General features: G+C 45.2%; 1 protein-coding gene across 2 annotated transcripts in view; it reads right to left on the bottom strand.

Annotated features, from left to right (window-relative positions):
- LOC117522682 (voltage-dependent R-type calcium channel subunit alpha-1E-like) overlaps positions 1-19,978 on the bottom strand; it is a 199,327-nt gene that overhangs the window by 171,640 nt on the left and 7,709 nt on the right. For both annotated transcript variants that reach the window (XM_034184133.1, XM_034184132.1), the window contains exon 2: positions 6,038-6,497. In XM_034184133.1, the coding sequence (XP_034040024.1) occupies positions 6,038-6,459 (422 nt within the window). In that variant the 5' untranslated portion in view covers positions 6,460-6,497. The remainder of the gene's footprint in view (positions 1-6,037; positions 6,498-19,978) is intronic.

Consider the following 19,978-nt stretch of genomic DNA (forward strand, 5'->3'; position numbering starts at 1 on the left):
TTTGAATGGTTCGAATTGCATACGAATTGCCATACAAATGTCATACCACATTTTTACAGCAGTCAAATGTTTTCCAACACAAACGCAACACGAATGTAGCGTGCATGTGCTCTGGCCGCACGAATGTCCCGAATGCTGTTCGAGGCGTTCTAATGCAGCTCAAATTGCACGAATGTCATTCGAATGTGCAGTTCATGCTCTAGTGTGATGGGAGTATAAATTTCATAAGGGATTCAAACTGGTTTGGACTACTAAGAGCTCGATACCCTGCCGTGCATGTATCATTTACAGTGTTGTCTAATTAGAAACCCGACACACAACCAAATATTTATGTTTATGGGACCAGAGAGTGTGTGCCAACTATAAGGGCATAACACTACTCAGCTTGTTTCTGTGTAGGCTCTCAGTTGTCCAGGTAGTTCTCTACTACTTCTCTACTTCTCTAGAGTAGCTTCTCTACTACTCAGTCAGCTTCCCTTGTAAAGTCTACTCCAGGGTGCTGGAAAGGAGGGTTCAGCCAATAGTCAAACCTCGGATTGAAGAGGAACAAAGCAGGTTCCGTCCTGGCCATGCAACAACCGACCAGCTCTTCACTCTCACAAGGATTCTGGAGGGTGCCTGGGAGTATGCCCATCCAGTCTACATGTGTTTTGTGGACTTGGAGAAGGCGAATAATTGGGTACACTGGGAGGCACTGTGGGAGGTGCTGTGGGAGTATGAAGTGAGAAGGTCCCTTCTCAGGGCCATCCAGTCTCTGTAGTCACACAGCGTGAGCTGTGTTCGGGTCCTTGGCAGTATGTCGGACTCGTTTCCGGTGGGGGTTGGCCTCCGCCAGGGCTGTGCCTTGTCACCAATCCTGTTTGTGATATTCATGGACAGGATATCGAGGTGTAGTCAGGGGTAGGAGGGTCTTCAGTTTGGTGGGCTCAGGGTCTCGTCACTGCTTTTTGCAGATGATGTGGTCCTGTTGGCTTCATCAGCCTGTGACCTCCAACACTCACTGGGTTGATTCGCAGCCGAGTGTGAAGCGGCTGGGATGAGGATCATCACCTCTAAATCTGAGGCCATGCTTCTCAGCAGGAAACCGATAGATTGCCTACCCCAGGTAGGGAATGAGGTCTTGCCCCAAGTGAAGGAGTTCAAGTACCTCGGGGTCATGTTCACATATGAGGGAACAAAGGAGCGTGAGATTGGTGTGAGATTGGCCTGAGAATTGGCGAAGCCAGCACGGTGTTGCATTTGTTTTATCATACTGGGAGCTGAGCCAAAAGATGACGCTCTCGATCTACTGGTCAATCTTTGTTCCTACTGTCACCTATGGTCATGAGGATTGGGTCATGACCGGGTACAAGTGTCCGAAATGGGTTTCTTCAGGAGGGTGGCTGGTGTCTCCCTTAGTGATAGGGTGAGAAGTTCGGTCATCCGTGAGGAGTTCGGAGTAGAGTCGCTGCTCCTTCACGTTGAAAGGAGCCAGCTGAGGTGGTTTGGGCATCTGGTAAGGATGCCCCCTGGGTGCCTCCCTAGGGAGGTGTTCCAGGCACGTCCAGCTGGTAGGAGACCCCTGGGAAGACCCAGGACTAGGTGGAGAGATTATATCTCGACACTGGCCTGGGAACGCCTCAGTATCCCCCAGTCAGAGGTGGCTAATGTGGCCCAGGAAAGGGAAGTCTGGGGTCCCCTGCTGGAGCTGTTGGCCCTGCGACCCAAACCCGAATAAGCAGTTGAAGATGAGTGATGAGTGTTTATATATTTTATCAGGTTGAAAAGAACAAAAATGCTGCCTACTTGGATTTTAAAAGAATTGTTGCACATTTTCTCAATATTTAGTTAGGTAGATTTTGAACAAAACATTTAATGATAAACTAAATATTTCAGTCAATGTTGTTTCAGTAAATAATTTTTTCAATAATTAACTCAATGTTCTTTCAACATTTCAATAAATATTTAGCTCAATTTTTTTTTCTACAGCTTAACACTGAGATATATCAAAGAAATAAATAAATAATTTGGAAATATTTAGTTGATTACAATTTTCAACCTAAATTTATTGAAAACTGAGGTAAGTATGTGTAACCAGCCTTTATTTATTTATTTAATTTTTTTTTTTTTGCTGGTATTATGGGTTAAAAGAAAGGTGGGGGTACCTTGAACAGTTTAGATATTGTATTAGTTTGCAAGCAAACATCCCCACAGTCAAGAACTGAATCATTTGATTGATTGATTGATTGATTGATTGATTGATTGATTGATTGATTGATTGATTGATTGATTGATTGATTGATTGATTGGCAGATAGATAGTTGGTGGGACCGTCATTACCTCCCTCAACATAATATTTTCACTAGCATTCGTCTGTTTATTTGTGTGCCTGTTGGCAGGATAACAAAAATAGTAATGAACGGACTTTAAAGAAATCTGGTGAGCACATAGTTAATGTTCTGGAAAATAAGTGATTCAGTTTGAGAGGTGATCCAGAATATATTCTGAAACTGAGGTCCAGAAAAGTGTTTGGCACATAGTAACATTTAATTCCAAAGGTTATGAAAGGATGTTGACAATATTTGGTGAGCAGTTGGATCATGCCCAGGAAAATGAGGGACATTATTTGAATTTCATCTGGAATATATTCTGGCTCAAGGATCCAGCAGATGTTAAATACAGAGCAACATTGACAAGTTATGAATGGATCTTGATGAAATTTTACTGACATATAGATACGTTATTAGGAAAGAAGGCTTGGTGCTTGATGCAAAAAGCAAGTGAATGTGGGTAAGGGCCCCTTCACACATAACACGTTTTAAGTTGACTAGAGCATGAAGGAGGAATTGCATGCCAATTGTGAAAAATCTTAGCTGCCAACTATTTGCGCACACCAGCGGCTGAAAGACAGAGTGTGCCCTGTGAGAGCCCATTCGATCCCTCTCGCGACAGGTGTCGGCCAAATTCCAGGTGACACACACACATCTAACACCGCTCGCTTGGCACTTAGAAAATGTGTGGCCATTCGCGCTGTTAGCACGAAAACAGTCAGCAGACAATTACTTTTGAGCTGGATGTGAAATTTGTCTAAATGCCACCACAACTGTGAAGTTGCCAAGTACACATGTGGCATGCAAGAGTGTCTGCTCCCCCCCCAACATGTGTGTGTGTGGTTCACGTGCCCTCCCCAGGCGAGGCACCTCTCATTTGATCATACCTTGGTCTGTGGCCTGAACAGACGGGGGCGTGGTTGGCTGCCAGCAGCAGCAGTTGTTAACATCTCTGGTGCTGGACATCACAGCTGCAGAACACATACCGTGTTTTGACAAACACGCGCGAGGGTGTGCTTGCTGTTCTCACATGGAAATACATAAAAACATATATCGCTTTTGTGACGGGCTGGAGAACGCGCATAGGATTCAAGGATTCAAGGTTTCAAAATGATTCAAAAGGAGTTTATTGTCATATGCACATAGGAACATGTTCCCTGCACAATGACATGTGTTTACTGCATTTTACCCATCCTAATTGCCAGTTAGGAGCAGAGGTCGCCTTTTTGGCGCCCGGGGACCAGCTCCAGAAGTACATCCCTGCCCTAGGTCACGAGCAGGGCTGAGCAAACCTTGACCGGCCTCATGACAAACAAACAACAACACACACATAACACACAACACACATAAGCCGGCCCGGTACATGAACACATATAAAAGCACACACAAGGGAAGAATTGGGAAAAGAAAAACCTCCATTGCTGCTGTGTTGAACTCACGCAGCAGCACTGGAGAAAAAACCCATAGCACAGGAAAACAGTAAACAAATCACAGCAGACAACAGCCGAGACTTGAATGTGTCCGGTGTTTAGACAGACAGCCCGGAAAGCCGCCCTTGGCGCCATCGACAGGCCTTATCTGTCCATCCTGGGGGGGATCCCAGTCCTGAATCAGTCCACCAGAGTCTCAAGGTCCTACAGTCAACATCTCAGGACTGGGAGGAGGGAGAAGACAAAGAGGCGGGGGAGACAAGGAGCGAGGCATCAGGAGTGTTCCTCAGGGGGAGGATTTTATCCCAGAGGCCTTGAAGGGCAGCTGGTGTTTGGAAACCAAATAGATATCCAGATTAAAAGACGCCTGAAAGATTCCACCTTCTGAAACTTCAAAGTGGCTCCCAAATACATCTGAATAGAGGAGAGGAGATGTGGTCATTAGTGGCGATCAAAGCGGTTTTCCAGTGCAGCTATTCTCCCCAAGATGGATTCCAACGTGCGGTTAACATCCGCCGACTGAGCTGACACTGCCCTTCCAATCGAATCAGTCATGTGGGGCAGCCTGGACAGGCCAATTAATGCCGCCTCCACCTTCTTAATTTTCTGGTAAACCAGTGCTATGGCCGCTCCACCCAGCACAGGGGTGGGCAGCGAGGGCTGAGACACTGCAGGTTTTCCTTGCAACCAATCACCTCAGCAGGTGGATTGCTGATGAGCTTCTCCCCTGAACATAAACACCTGATCGCCAATGAAATCACCTGCTGAGACAAGTGATCATTAATGAAATCACCTGCTGAGGTGATTGGTTGTAAGGAAAATCTGCAGTATTTCGGCCCTTCATGGCACATGATTGCCCACCCCTGACCCAGCAGAAACCCGGTCATCACAGCTCCAAATAAGTAAATATCTTCAACGTCCTCCACAGACAACATGTACGGGCACATGACTTGCCACCTCCACCAGCTGTCCATCACGTAACCCGCCACATGTGGCGGGTTAGTGACAGGTTGGGTCCTCTGCTCCCGAGTGTCTTGTAGAAAAAATAGTGTCAATTGCGTTCAGAGACCACTTGATCAGATCCATTTTGCCGTTTTCCAGAGGAGCAGGGCTGGCAGCCTCACAGACAAACACGCTACAGTAGCAGGAAAGTTGGGGAGGGAGGAGGAAAGAAAAATGCGACCGTCCCGACCGAGAGCAAGAAGGCAAAAAAAAAGCACGCACATTGACAAGCTGCCCCAGGTGATATGGACCGTCAGATCATAACACACAGCGGGTGATCTGAATGTCACGTCACCCATGTTCCACATGACACGGTGTCTGTCCTGCAGCGCGCTATCGACAAGACACGCGTTGGGCCGGACATGCGCGCAGCGCTGGTTGGACACACCGGGTTCAGCAGATGTGGACGTGATAAGAGCGCCCTGCTTCTCATTCATGTCATTTCATGACTGTACATCTATGACCATGGGTCATCTACAGAGGAACAGATGGTTCACACTTGTATTGTCCGCTTGAAGAGGGATTCAATAAAATGTTATGTTTTTTTATGGTGTGTAGTTTTTTTTTTAATACGTCCATCTCCTTGTTGTTTCAGTCATTTTTCTGCACCTTTTATAGGTCAGTGACAGTAGCGCAGTGGTAAAGTTTCTGGCTCGCAATTAGAGCTTTTGTAAATTGCAGGTTCGAATCCCGTGGGTGGGATGTATTTTTATTTTTTTCACAGCAGCTGCACGATGTGGTTACACATGCTCCAGCATGCATTGTGTTCCCGCTGCGACGGTGTCCTGCACACTCATGCAGGACACTGTCATGTGCACAAAACCGTCACGGCGGGATCGCTCACACCTGCCCGTCGGCTTGATGTTTTCATGGTTCACTCATACGAACTGTTCAGCTGTGATTCGCCCTGATTTGTACTTATTTGTACTATGTGTCAAGGAGCCCTAATATTGGTAGTGGGGAATTGGTGGTCTTGGTGGACATATGCGCTCTCTGCATGCCTTCTCATTTTCCTTCTATAATATTAATGCCTTTAATTAAATATTTCTGCACATTTATTTTGCTGAACTTTTTACATTTGAATCTATTTATTTTGGCCTTTTTGGGGGGGTGGTAGGTTGTGCAAAGTAAAGTGTGTGGCACAGAGAAGACTGAGTCTATAATCACGTGTGAGCCTTAGACCAGCAGGACATGTCCTGCATAGATTCCTCTCTGGACTTCACTAGAGTAGTCTTTGGAAACTTTGGGAATTTAAACCAAATTAGCTCTTTGAATGTAAGCCTCAGTCATACTCACTCCCACTCCTTCCTGCGGGCCTGTGGTGTGCTCTGGATCTTGTGTGCCTGGTGGGCCATGATGATGTCCTTCTGCTCTACAAGTCCGCCACGCCGCCGACGCATGCAGTGGGGGCTCAGGGACTCTGAACCGAGATCGGACGAGCCCTCTTCCTCATCAAAAGGCATGTCGAAGCTTGCTGCTCGTGGGGGCATGTCCAGGAAAGGAGGGATGGCGTGAGGAACCTGCAGGGAGCAGGAGCGCGAGCTTTGTGCCAGGCCATGACGGGCAGCGGGGCTGGGCCTCCTCCAGGCCTCGGGCTCAGGTAGGGATAGTGAGGACTGGATGTGCGTCTGACTACCTGTTCCGTGGTTGGATGGAGAGTGGAGGTGGAGGTTGGGTGTGAGGGGAACAGAGAGGGACTGGTCTGAAGTGGTGAGCATTTCTGCAGAGGTTGGCGGTCGGCAGTTTCACCATAATGCTGCAAAAGAAAAAAAAGGTTAAAATGAAGCATTTAACATCTTGTTTGTTAATCCATGTTTTTAAAATCTGCATTTCTGAATCCTTCTCAGTGAGCACATACAGACATATATATATATATATATATATATACGAGGTCTGTCAATAAAGTATAGGTCCATTTTATTTTTGTTAAAAACTATATGGATTTCATTCATATGTTTTTACGTCAGACATGCTTGAACCCTCGTGCGCATGCGTGAGTTTTTCCACGCCTGTCGGTGACGTCATTCGCCTGTGAGCACTCCTTGTGGGAAGAGTCATCCAGCCCCTCGTCGAAATTCCTTTGTCTGAGAAGTTGCTGGGAGACTGGCGCTTTGTTTGATCAAAATTTTTTCTAAACCTGTGAGACACATCGAAGTGGACACGGTTCGAAAAATTAAGCTAGTTTTCGGTGAAAATTTTAACGGCTGATGAGCGATTTTGAGGTGATACTGTCGCTTTAAGGACTTCCCACAGTGCGAGACGTCGCGCAGCACTCTCAGGCGCCGTCGTCAGCCTGTTTCAAGCTGAAAACCTCCACATTTCAGGCTCTATTGATCCAGGACGTCGTGAGAGAACAGAGAAGTTTCAGAAGAAGTCGGTTTCAGCATTTTATCCGGATATTCCACTGTTAAAGGAGATTTTTTTTAATGAAAGACGCAGCCGACGTGGTGCGGCGGCACAGGAAAAACACCTCCGTGTTGATAACCATTTGTAAAATCCAGGCGGCTTTTGATGGCTTATATATATATATATATATATATATATATATATATATTTATTTTTATTTTATTTTATTTTTTCTTTCTATGTGTGACAATGTAAATTAAGTTTTAAAATGCAAATTGAATAAAGGCTCACTGTGGAATATGGAGGAGGAACATGTAGGAGACAATTGAACTGCTCATTTTCTCAACAATCATCTCTGCAAAGAGAATGAGCAAACACTTTCAGCCAGTGGTTGTACAGAAATAGACCTATAGTCACACAGATGAGCTTTGATGCTATAAAGAGCCATAGGAATGGTGACAATGCAGTGGCCCGTGGGTTAGATACAGCCCATAAAATAAAGGATGATGGCCTGTGGCATGCCTTATCATTTAATATTTAATACAGGGGTGGGCAACTTGTTCCAGAAAGGGCTGAGAGGGTGCAGGTTTTCTTTGCAGCCACTGACTCCACCAGGTGATTTCACTGATTAATATCACTTTCAGCAGATGGAATCAGTTAATCAGTGAAATCACCTGGTGGAGTCAGTGGCTGCAAAGAAAACCTGCACCCTCTCAGCCCTTTCTGGAACAAGTTGCCCACCCCTGATTTAATATGTACCAAGTGAGAATTTCATGTTTCAAATATTGGCCAAAATAAAATAAAAATAAAAGATATATACTGCACTTTGTTCCACCTGTCCGTGCGTGCACGTATGTTTATGTGGACATTATACCACAACTCAGGAACAGCTGGTTATGCAGCCTTTCTTTGGTGTCAAATTATTTGGAAGATGGAAATTTGTATAGGCTCCAGAAGTTGAAGTGCTAATGACTAAAAATAACAAAATTTACACAAATATCAATAACTATTGTGAATAGAGAGGAGATTTTGGCCTTAAATTACTCATGTTCCAATTTTATTGATTACAAACATTATTCTCCCTTCAGCATATTACATATTGAATGCATGTTTTCCAGATGTACAAAAAAGAAGAAAAAAAAGATACTGTTGCCCCATCCACGAAATCTAAAACAAATGGGCACTAGCTCACTTTTATCCATAATAATGAGTAAATCACAGACAAGCTAAAGTACTTCTTTTTTCCCCATTTCTCTCTCTTTATTTTCACTCCATTCTTGCAGAGTTTTTTTTCTCTCCTAATGTGAGATAACAATAATTAATTAAATAAATAAATAAATAATGTGAACAATAAATTTTGTAGCAAGACTCAAGGGGTCCACAGGATGCATTGCATTTAAAATCTATTCTCAATGGTAATACCAAATTAATCCAGTTTTTTTTTCCAGAAATTCATAAATTTATCTGATTCTAGTCTAGCAGAGAAAGTCAACTTTCCATCATATACGTATAAGGAATGTGTCACTTCTCAACCCAGTCTTCCATCTTTGGTGCTTCTGTTTTCAGCCAGTTCCTGGTTTTGCTCCCTGCTGTGCAACTAACATTATTCCAAATATATATTTATCCCCTGAATTTGTTATTGCCCAGCTCCCTTTTACTAAGTACAAAACCTCAAATGTGAATGAAAGTTCCACTTTCAAAATTTTCCTCCATGCAGTTCTTTAAATCCTACCTGTAAGGTATAATAGAGGGGCATTCCCAAAAGATATGGAAATGATCAGCTTTATTTCCTCCACACAATCTCCAGCAACTTGTATCCTGATATGTATTTTGTGCTGGTGTGATAAAATATCTCACCATGTTCTTCCAGCCTTACTGTCTCCATGAGAGGGTGTAGGTTGTTTTCCAACTGTTGGTTGCTGATCTTTTCCCATTCCTCCTCTGATATCATCCTTCCAGCCGCTTTATACCACTTTTCTTTTATATATGCTGCATTGTTACCTTTTAAATTGTCAATTTCTTTGTACAATTTTCAGATTTTTTTTTTTACCCAGCTCTGATTCGTATAATTCCTCACTGTGGCTTATCTAAATTGATTTTTTTAATATAATTTGCCCCATATAGTGCCGAATTTGTAGATATCTATAAAGATCTTGATTGTGTTGATTGATTCTTTAGATCTTAAAAGCTTTTAAATAACCTTCTTCTTAAATATTGTTGGTCCCCCTCCCCATGTATTATACTAACTATAATATCTGAATCATGTGTGATCTATTGCAGCATCTTATTCTGTTCTGTCAGGTTATTCTTTCATAAAATCCCAAACCACATGTTAAGAGATAAACCAAAACATGGATTTAGCTCCTCTTGAAGATGTTTTCTCAGCTTCTTATCATTTATTATGGCCTGTAGTGGAATATTGGTTGATGTGTCTTTTTTAAATTGTACAGCATGATAGATAGATAGATAGATAGATAGATAGATAGATAGATAGATAGATAGATAGATAGATAGATAGATAGATAGATAGATAGATAGATAGATAGATAGATAGATAGATAGATAGATAGATAGATAGATTAGATAGATAGATAGATAGATAGATAGATAGATAGATAGATAGATAGATAGATAGATAGATAGATAGATAGATAGATAGATAGATAGATAGATAGATAGATAGATAGATAGATAGATAGATAGATAGATAGATAGATAGATAGATAGATAGATAGATAGATAGATAGATAGATAGATAGATAGATAGATAGATAGATAGATAGATAGATAGATAGATAGATAGATAGATAGATAGATAGATAGATAGATAGATAGATAGATAGATAGATAGATAGATAGATAGATAGATAGATAGATAGATAGATAGATAGATAGATAGATAGATAGATAGATAGATAGATAGATAGATAGATAGAGGATTCACACAGACAGTTGTGTGCACAGTTCTCTTTTTGTTGTTTGTTCTAATAGCCATGAGCAATGATGTCCCACAGACTCTGATGTGTGTCTATATGTGGTCAATGATTGTTTATTTTATTTTTGCGCTGGAACATGGTTTCATGGTTATTGTATGGCCTTGCCTTGCAATATGGAGCGCCTTGGGGCAACTGTTTGTTGTGATTTGGCGCTATATAAGAAAAAAGTTGATTGATTGATTGATTGAACAGGAGTCTGTAAAGCGCAGTAAGTTAAGTTTCATGTGTGCAAAATTCAGACACTGTCAGCACCCACTAAATTTCTTTTTGACCTTGATAAATCATGTGACGTGTGCAGACTTAATGTATTTGCACGTTCCCTCCCACACTTTTGCGCACTTGGGTGGACAAACCCCAAATTGCATATGCATGAAAGCAAATGTGCTAAACAATACCTGCTATTTTGTGCATGTGAAAGATGCTGTCTTCATTACACACACAGTAACTCTGCATGCAGGTGTATTTGCGAGTGCAATGGTTTTTGAACATTTTTACACATGCAAATCCTTTTAGGTCTTATATGTTTTGTTAGACTAAACGTTTAGTCAAGTGGTCTGAAATTTAAATTTGAGACCACCACTATATGAGGTGTTGGTAAAATAATGAGAAGTTGTTTATAAAATAAATAATTTTACAACTTCCCTAAGTTGTGACCAAAATGCTAAATAAAGAACATGAGATGGGTTAAATGATTAGCGTGATTGTTGTCGCTGTTGTTGCACAGGATGTGTGTGCACATAACCGAGATAGAGAATTATGGGGTAGTGGAGATGGCAAGGCTGAAAAACGGCAACTTTAAGGCGAGCAGGCGAGAGACAGACAAAACAAGGCTGTTTCCACCGAGCTGTGGCTGAAAGGAAGATGACTGAGTGTGGGAGAGCAAAAGCGCAGTGACTCACTCATTACCAGCAAAGGCGCCGCAGACATGAACTCCACACAGTGCCAGCTGAGCTCTGCCCTCACACGACACAGTCTGAGATCCCAGAGAGGTCAAAAGGTCAGCGTAGATATTCACACGGGTGGACTGATCCAAGCTTTAGGCTGCTCACGGGTGTGCTGTGGTCGATTTTAGTACAGCTGCCTTACACTTAATGCAATCCTGTGCGATACCTCATAATGCCAGTTGGCTTTTCAGCTCAAGCCAAAGAGAAAGTGCTCATATTTGGCAAATCAGTTTCAGTATCAAGCTTTTATTTTTACACATTTGAGGCTTCATGTGAAAACAACTCAAGTCCCACAATTCAAAGTCAATGCAAGAAGAAACTACCCCACTATAGATAAGCCTTATCCCTGACACAGCTCGGTTTACACTTCTGTGACATACGTCACAAATGTCAATATCTCAACTCTAATTGCTCTGTGAGACACTGATCTACAACATTATGTGTGACGCGAGGTCTGTGGGAGATATGTGGTGAGATGCGTCTCCCTTTGGACAGGGGGCGTGGCAAATAGCAGACACAGAAACAGGTTGCTATAAAAAAAACACATATACGTATTCACCAAATTTCAGTAAGACCACAAAGCTGGTGCAACAGCTGAGGGCAAAGTTGACGGGATCTTTGATATTAAGCCTGAAAGTCTGAACGCAGGTGGAAATGATGTCCGGTCTACATATATATATATATATATATATATATATATATATATATATATATATATATATATATATATATATATATATATATATATACAAAAATATAAACGCAACACTTTTGGTTTTGCTCCCATTTTGTATGAGATGAACTCAAAGATCTAAAACTTTTTCCACATACACAATATCACCATTTCCCTCAAATATTGTTCACAAACCAGTCTAAATCTGTGATAGTGAGCACTTCTCCTTTGCTGAGATAATCCATCCCACCTCACAGGTGTGCCATACCAAGATGCTGATTAGACACCATGATTAGTGCACAGGTGTGCCTTAGACTGCCCACAATAAAAGGCCACTCTGAAAGGTGCAGTTTTATCACACAGCACAATGCCACAGATGTCGCAAGATTTGAGGGAGCGTGCAGTTGGCATGCTGACAGCAGGAATGTCAACCAGAGCTGTTGCTCGTGTATTGAATGTTCATTTCTCTACCATAAGCCGTCTCCAAAGTCGTTTCAGAGAATTTGGCAGTACATCCAACCAGCCTCACAACCGCATACCACGTGTAACCACACCAGCCCAGGACCTCCACATCCAGCATGTTCACCTCCAAGATCGTCTGAGACCAGCCACTCGGACAGCTGCTGAAACAATCGGTTTGCATAACCAAAGAATTTCTGCACAAACTGTCAGAAACCGTCTCAAGGAAGCTCATCTGCATGCTCGTCGTCCTCATTGGGGTCTCGACCTGACTCCAGTTTGTCGTCGTAACCGACTTGAGTGGGCAAATGCTCACATTCGCTGGCGTTTGGCACGTTGGAGAGGTGTTCTCTTCACGGATGATGCGAAGGAGATGTGTTGCACTGCATGAGGCAAATGGTGGTCACACCAGATACTGACTGGTATCCCCCCCCCAATAAAACAAAACTGCACCTTTCAGAGTGGCCTTTTATTGTGGGCAGTCTAAGGCACAACTGTGCACTAATCATGGTGTCTAATCAGCATCTTGGTATGGCACACCTGTGAGGTGGGATGGATTATCTCAGCAAAGGAGAAGTGCTCACTATCACAGATTTCGACTGGTTTGTGAACAATATTTGAGGGAAATGGTGATATTGTGTATGTGGAAAAAGTTTTAGATCTTTGAGTTCATCTCATACAAAATGGGAGCAAAACCAAAAGTGTTGCGTTTATATTTTTGTTGAGGAAAAGTAACCGACCTTATTATTTTTTTCAAAAACCATATGGATTTGAATCACGTGTGATTACATCAGACATGCTTGAACCCTCGTGGGCATGCAAGAGTTTTTTCACGCCTGTCGGTTACGTCATTCGCCTGTGGGCAGTCTTTGAGTGAGGAGTCGCCCACCCTCTCGTCGATTTTTTCATTGTTTAGGAATGGCTCAGAGACTGCTGCTTTGTTTGATCAAATTTTTTTTCAAAACTGTAAGGCACAACTGAGTGGACACCATTCGATAAATTCAGCTGGTTTTCGGTAAAAATTTTAACGGCTGATGAGAGATTTTGGTCTGTAACTGTCGCTTTAAGGACGGCCCACGGCGCCTGACGGCGATCTGTTGACCCAGGAAGTCGTCAGAGAACAGAGAACTTTCAGAAGAAGTCGGCATGAGGAGTTTATTCGAACATCCATTGTTAACGGACATTTTGTAATGAAAGAACGTGCGGGCAGAGTCGCATGTCGGGCTGGACCCGACCGCGGGGGGTCGCGACAGGAAAAACACCTCCGTTGGAAACCTTAACGGGCAAGTTGGAACATGCCCGAGCTGTTAAACAGTTTCTCAGTTACTCACTTGTTGAAAGCCATCAAAAGCCGCCTGAATTTTACAAATGGTTTTCAACACGGAGGTGTTTTTCCTGTCGCGGCGCACACAGATTTGCGCGCACGTCTTTCATTAAAAAATGTCCTTAAACAGTGGAATGTCCGCATAAAGTCCTCATGCCGGCCTCTTCTGAATCTTCTCTGTTCTCTCACGATGTCCTGGGTGAATTAAGCCTTAAATTAGGATGTTTTCAGCTCGAAACAGGCCGACGACGGCGCCTGGAAGCTCTGCAGGACGTCCCGCTCTGTGGGAAGTCCTTACACCGACAGCCGTTAAATTTTTCACCGAAAACCAGCTTAATTTCTCGAATAGTATCCACTCGGATATTCCTCACAGATCCAGAAAAAATTCTGATAAAGGAACGCACGCCGTCTCGAGCAACGTGTGAAACAAAGGAATTCAGCTGAGAGGGCGGGACCACATCTCACTCAAGGCCTGCCTACAGGGAAATGACGTCACCGACACGCGTGAAAAAACTCATGCATGCGCACGAGGGTTCAAGCATGATTGGTGGAATCGCACGTCATTCAAATCCATATAGTTAAAAAAATTAATAAAAGGGTCGGTTTATTGTCTAATAGACCTCATATATATATATATATATATATATATATATATATATATATACAAGGTCTGTTAGAAAAGTATGCGACCTTTTAATTTTTTTCAAAAACCATATGGATTTGAATCACGTGTGATTGCATCAGCCAAGCTTGAACCTTCGTGCGCATGCATGAGTTTTTTCACACCTATCGGTTGCGTCATTCGCCTGTGAGCAGGCTTTGTGTGAGCAGTGGTCCACCCCTCTCGTCGGATTTTTATTGCGAATAAATGTCTGAACGATTTGGAGCTTTGCTGCATCAATTTTTTAAAGAAACTGTGAGAGACCTCCAGGTGGTAACCATTCGGAAAATTCAAATGGCTTTGAGGGACGATTTTATGGGGATTACACAGATTAAGGAGTGCTCCAGCCGGTTTAAAGACCGCCCACAGCTTCTGAGAGCGCGTCGCGCTCCGAGCGCCGATCGACAGGCTGAATCAACCAGATCATTTCCAACGTGAAGGCTTTGTTGATCCGGGACGTCGTCTGACTTACACAAAAATGGCAGGAGACGTGGACATCAGTACTTTTTCGGCACATTCCACTGTTACAGGAGTTTTTTTCATGGAAAGAAAAGCGGATGGATGCGCCACCGTGCAGCTCATGGTGCGGCACAAAACCACCTCCGTGTTAGTCTCACAGGACGGCTTTGAGATGGCTTTCAGACGGCTGTCGGTGGGTTTTCAGTCGTGTGACTAACCGAGAAATTGTGGATGAGCCTGGACATGCCAGAACATGTCCTGTGAGGCTTCATCACGGCGTTGCTTTGCGCCATGCGGCTCCACCGCGACGCGCGGAATTCCTCTGCACGTCTGTCTCAATGTGCCGAAAAAGTGCTGATGTCCACGTCTTCCGCAATTCCTGTGCTAGTCAGAGGACGTCCCGGATAAAACACAGCGTCCAGTTTAGAAATGAATGGCACATTCCACTGTTACAGGAGTTTTTGTCATGGAAAGAGGAGCGGAGGAATTCTGCACGTCGGATACTTTTCTAACAGACCTCGTATATATATATATATATATATATATATATCTGTGTGTGTGTGTGTGTGTGCGTGTGTGTGTACGTAAATATTTACAGTCTTTGGTATGAAACTCAAATGCAGCTCAGATGCATCCTGTTTCCACTGATCATCCTTGAGATGTTTCTACAGCTTAATTGAAGTCCACCTGGGGTAAATTCAGTTGACTGGAGATGATTTGGAAAAACACACACCTGTCTACATATAAGCTCCCACAGTTGACAGTGCATGTCAGAGCACAAACCAAGCATGAAGTCAAAGTAATTGTCTGTAGACCTCCGAGACAGGATTGTCTCAAGGGACAAATCTGGGGAAACATTTCTGCTGCTTTGAAGATCCCAATGAGCACAGTGGCCTCCGTCATCTGTAAATGGATGAGGTTCAGATCCACTAGGACTCTTCCTAGAGCTGGCTACCCATCTAAACTGAGCGATTGGTGGAGGGAGAAGGGAGGGAGAAGGACCTTAGTCAGGTAGGTGACCAAGAACCCGATGGTCAGCATTCCTCTGTGGAGAGAGGAGAACCTTCCAGAAGGGCAACCATCTCTGCACCAATCCACAATCAGGCCTGTATGGTCAAGTAGCCAGATTGAAGCTACTCCTCAGTCAGTAAAAGGCACATGGCAGCCTACCTGCAGTTTGCGATAAAGCACCCGAAGGACTCTCAGACCATGAGAAACAAAATTCTCTGGTCTGGCGAGATATCAAACTGGGAGACTAGTCAAGATTGAGGAAAAGATGAGTGCAGCAATGTACAGAGGCATCCTGGATGAAAACCTGCTCCAGAGTGCTCTTGACCTCAGACTGCGGCGACTGTTCAGCTTTCTGCAGGACCCTAAACACACAACCAAGATATGAAAGGAGTGGATTCAGAACAACTCTGTGAATGTCCTTCAGTGGCCCAGCCAGAGCCCAGACCTGAATCTGATTGAACATCTCTGGAGAGATCTGAAATGGCTGTGCATCGACACTCCCCATCCAACCTGATGGAGCTTGAGAGGTGCTGCAAAGAGGAATGGACAAAACTGCCCAAAGAAAAGGGCAACAAGCTTGTGGCATCATATTCAAGATTATTGCTTCCAAATGTGCATCAACAAAGTATTAAGCAAAGGGTGTGAATACTTATGTATGGGTGATTTCTTACTTTTTAAAATTTTTAATAAATTTGCAAAAAAAGAAAAAACTTCTTAATGCTGTCATTGTGAAATATTGTAGAATATTGGGGGAAGAAAATTAATTTCAGCCATTTAGGAATAAGGTTGTAATACAATACAAGGTTGTAATACAATACAAGGTTGTAATAACAAAATGTTGCAAAAGTAATATATATATATATATATATATATATATATATATATATATATATATATATATATATATATATATATATATGTGTGTGTGTGTGTGTGTGTGTGTGTGTGTGTGTGTGTGTGTCATGATCCCTGTCGATCCCCGTCTGTCTGTTCTCATCCTCTGCCACCCTTGTGACTGCTCTTGGTGTTATTATTTGGTGTTATTATTTGGGGTTCCCTGTGGGTTTTCATGTCTGTGTCTGTTTTTATCCTCTGCTTCCCTTCCCTGGGTTTGGTTTTATTATTTATTGCAGTTTTGTTCTCTTATGTGTGCAATTTATAAATTATTTCCCCAGTGCCTACTCAACTACTTGTTTGCTTTGCCTTTAGGTATTTTATTACTCCCAGTCTTTTTGTGCACTTCCAGTCTTATTTTGGTGGACACAGGTTCCTTGTAGAGCACCACAGTAGCTTAGTGGTTAGCACTGTTGCCTCAAAGTAAGAAAGTCATGGGATCGATTCCCACCTGTGGCCTTTCTGTGTGGTGTTTGCATGTTCTCCCCATGTTTGCGTGGGTTCCCTCCGGGTGCTCCGGCTTCCTCCCACGTCCAAAGACATGCAGAATAGGTGGATTGGAAACTAATTGTCCGTAGGTGCACGTGCGTGTGTGAACGTGTTTGTTTGTCTATGTGTGGAACTGCGACAGAGTAGCACCCTGTCCAGGGTGTCCCCTGCCTCACACTCTATGACTGCTGGGATAGACTCCAACCGCCCCCCTCACCCGCTTCCTTGGTGACCTAAGTAGTTGAAGATGAGTCAGTAACTGAGTGAGTTTCTTTGTGTGTTTTGTTAACTTTCTTCCTGTGTCTCTCCCCAGCTGTTGTCAATTAGTGTTTACCCTCACCTGTGCCTTATTTGTTTGATTATCCTCAGTGTGTATTTATACCCCTGTGGTCCTCCTGTGCCTTGCTTGAAGGTTTGCACTTTGTTGATTTCTTTCCCAGTGATTGTCTTCTTGTTGCTGACCTTTATTTGCCTCTTGTGAATGGTTGTCCTTGCTTACTTTTCAGAGAGTTTTGCTTTTAATTGCCTCTCTGTTGTGAAAGTGTCGTGACACGGACCCACAACAGGGGGCGTAAATGAACGGACAATGGATAAGCCAAAAGTAACAATTTAATGTTGTGAATCACACAACGACGTACAGACAATAACAATATAGTGACTGTCAATCATACACCAGGTGACGTGTGGGCAGGCTCGATGATAGAAGACGCCTGGCGAGAGAAGAGCCAGATCCACACAGCTTCCACTGCCAACGGAGCTGAAGAACACCGGAGCCGCCAAGCCCTGCACCCCAGGTGGCCGCTGTCTTCAGCAGTCAGACCCGGTACTGCTGGCAGAGAACAGAGACAGTCCTGATGAGTGTGAGGTCGCACACTCAGTAATCCCACAGTCTGTATTCAGTAAGGAGGGAGCACCTCCACCTCCAATCACACACTCGTGCAGCTCCTGTCTAACCACTTATCTGGTTGGGGTGTGAAGCGAAGCCGTCGCTGATCACACCAAACGCCAATCCCACAGATAAGGACACACCACAGGAAAATGGCTGCAAAGAAGTTCAGATTATTACTCAATGTTTTGAGTCAGCAGAGAAAATTACCTGATTGGTAGTTGATTTCTCTGCGAGGAGGTGGAGTTGCAGTCCGGCCTTTATGGAGATGGTGATGAGTTGGCTGAGTGACAGCTGGTGCTGATGAAGAGTGACAGCTGTCACTCCCAGTGGCTCCGGCGCCCTCTCGTGCTTGAAGCCCGCACTCCAAGCAGGGCGCCATCTGGTGGTGGTGGGCCAGCAGTACCTCCTCTTCAGCGGCCCACACAACAGGACCCCCCCCTCAACGGGCGCAGGCTTGTCCGGGTGCCGCCGGTAGAAGTCAGCCAGGAGGGCCGGGTCCAGGATGAAGCTCCTCTTCACCCAGGAGCGTTCTTCGGGTCCATACCCCTCCCAGTCCACCAGATACTGGAACCCCCGGCCCTTTCAATGGACATCCAGGAGCCTGCGCACGGTCCAGGCAGGCTCTCCATCTATGATCTGGGCAGGAGGCGGCGCCGGTCCGGGGGTGCAGAGAGTCGACGTGTGGTAGGGTTTGATCCTTGAGGTATGGAACACTGGATGAATCCGCAGTGAAGCTGACGCTACCAGCTTCACTGCGGCCGGACTGAGGACTTTGGTTATGGCAAAAGGTCCTATGTACCTGTCCTTGAGCTTCTGGGATTCCACCTGCAGGGGGATGTCCTTTGTGGATAGCCAAACCTCCTGCCCGGGCTGGTATGCAGGGGCCGGGGAACGCCGGCGGTCTGCATGGGCTTTAGCCCTCGTCCGGGCTCTGAGCAGGGCAGAGCGGGCGGTACGCCACATCCGACGGCACTTCCTCAGATGGGCCTGGACCGAGGGCACCCCGACCTCTCCCTCCACTAGCAGAAACAGTGGGGGCTGGTACCCCAAACACACCTCAAACGGGGAGAGGCCGGTGGCAGATGAAACTTGGCTATTATGAGCGTACTCGATCCAGGCCAGATGGTGACTCCAGGCCGCCGGGTGCGCGGAGGTCACGCAGCGGAGGGCCTGCTCCAGTTCCTGGTTTGTCCGCTCTGCCTGCCCGTTCGTCTCGGGGTGGTACCCAGATGAGAGACTGACGGTGGCCCCCAGTTCCCTGCAGAAACTCCTCCAGACCTGGGAGGAGAACTGAGGACCACAATCCGAGACAATGTCTGCTGGAATCCCATGCAGACGCACGACGTGGTGGACCAGGAGGTCTGCAGTCTCCTGAGCCGTCGGTAGCTTCGGGAGGGCCACGAAGTGGGCCGCCTTGGAGAACCGGTCCACTATCGTTAAGATGGTGGTGTTGCCCTGGGACGGCGGGAGGCCCATGACAAAGTCCAGGCCAATATGAGACCAGGGGCGACGAGGCACGGGCAGAGGCTGGAGGAGGCCTTGGGCCTTGTGGTGGTCGGCTTTGCCCCTGGCACAGGTGGTGCAGGCCAGGACATATTCCCGGATGTCGGCTTCCATAGACGCCCACCAGAAGCGCTGCCGGACCACTGCCACGGTCCTTCGCACCCCTGGATGACAGGAGAGCTTGGAACCATGACAGAAGTCAAGGACCTCAGCCCTGGCCTCTGGTGGGACGTACAGCTTGTCCTTCGGACCTGTGCCCGGGTCCGGGCTCCGTGTCAGGGCCTCCCGGACGGTCTTCTCCACGTCCCAGGTAAGGGTGGCCACGACAGTGGACTCGGGGATGATGGTGTCAGGGGGGTCTGACGGCTCGGTCTTGACCTCCTCTTCATGCACCCGGGACAGGGCGTCAGACCGTTGGTTCTTTGTCCCGGGGCGGTAGGTGATCCGGAAGTCAAAGCGCCCGAAGAACAGCGACCAGCGGGCTTGCCTGGGGTTCAGACGCTTCGCGGTCCGGATGTACTCCAGGTTCCGATGGTCTGTGAAAACCGTAAATGGTACCGATGCTCCCTCCAACAGGTGTCTCCACTCC

This window comes from Thalassophryne amazonica, chromosome 12, assembly GCF_902500255.1.
Source record: "Thalassophryne amazonica chromosome 12, fThaAma1.1, whole genome shotgun sequence".
In the NCBI taxonomy this organism is placed as follows: domain Eukaryota; kingdom Metazoa; phylum Chordata; class Actinopteri; order Batrachoidiformes; family Batrachoididae; genus Thalassophryne; species Thalassophryne amazonica.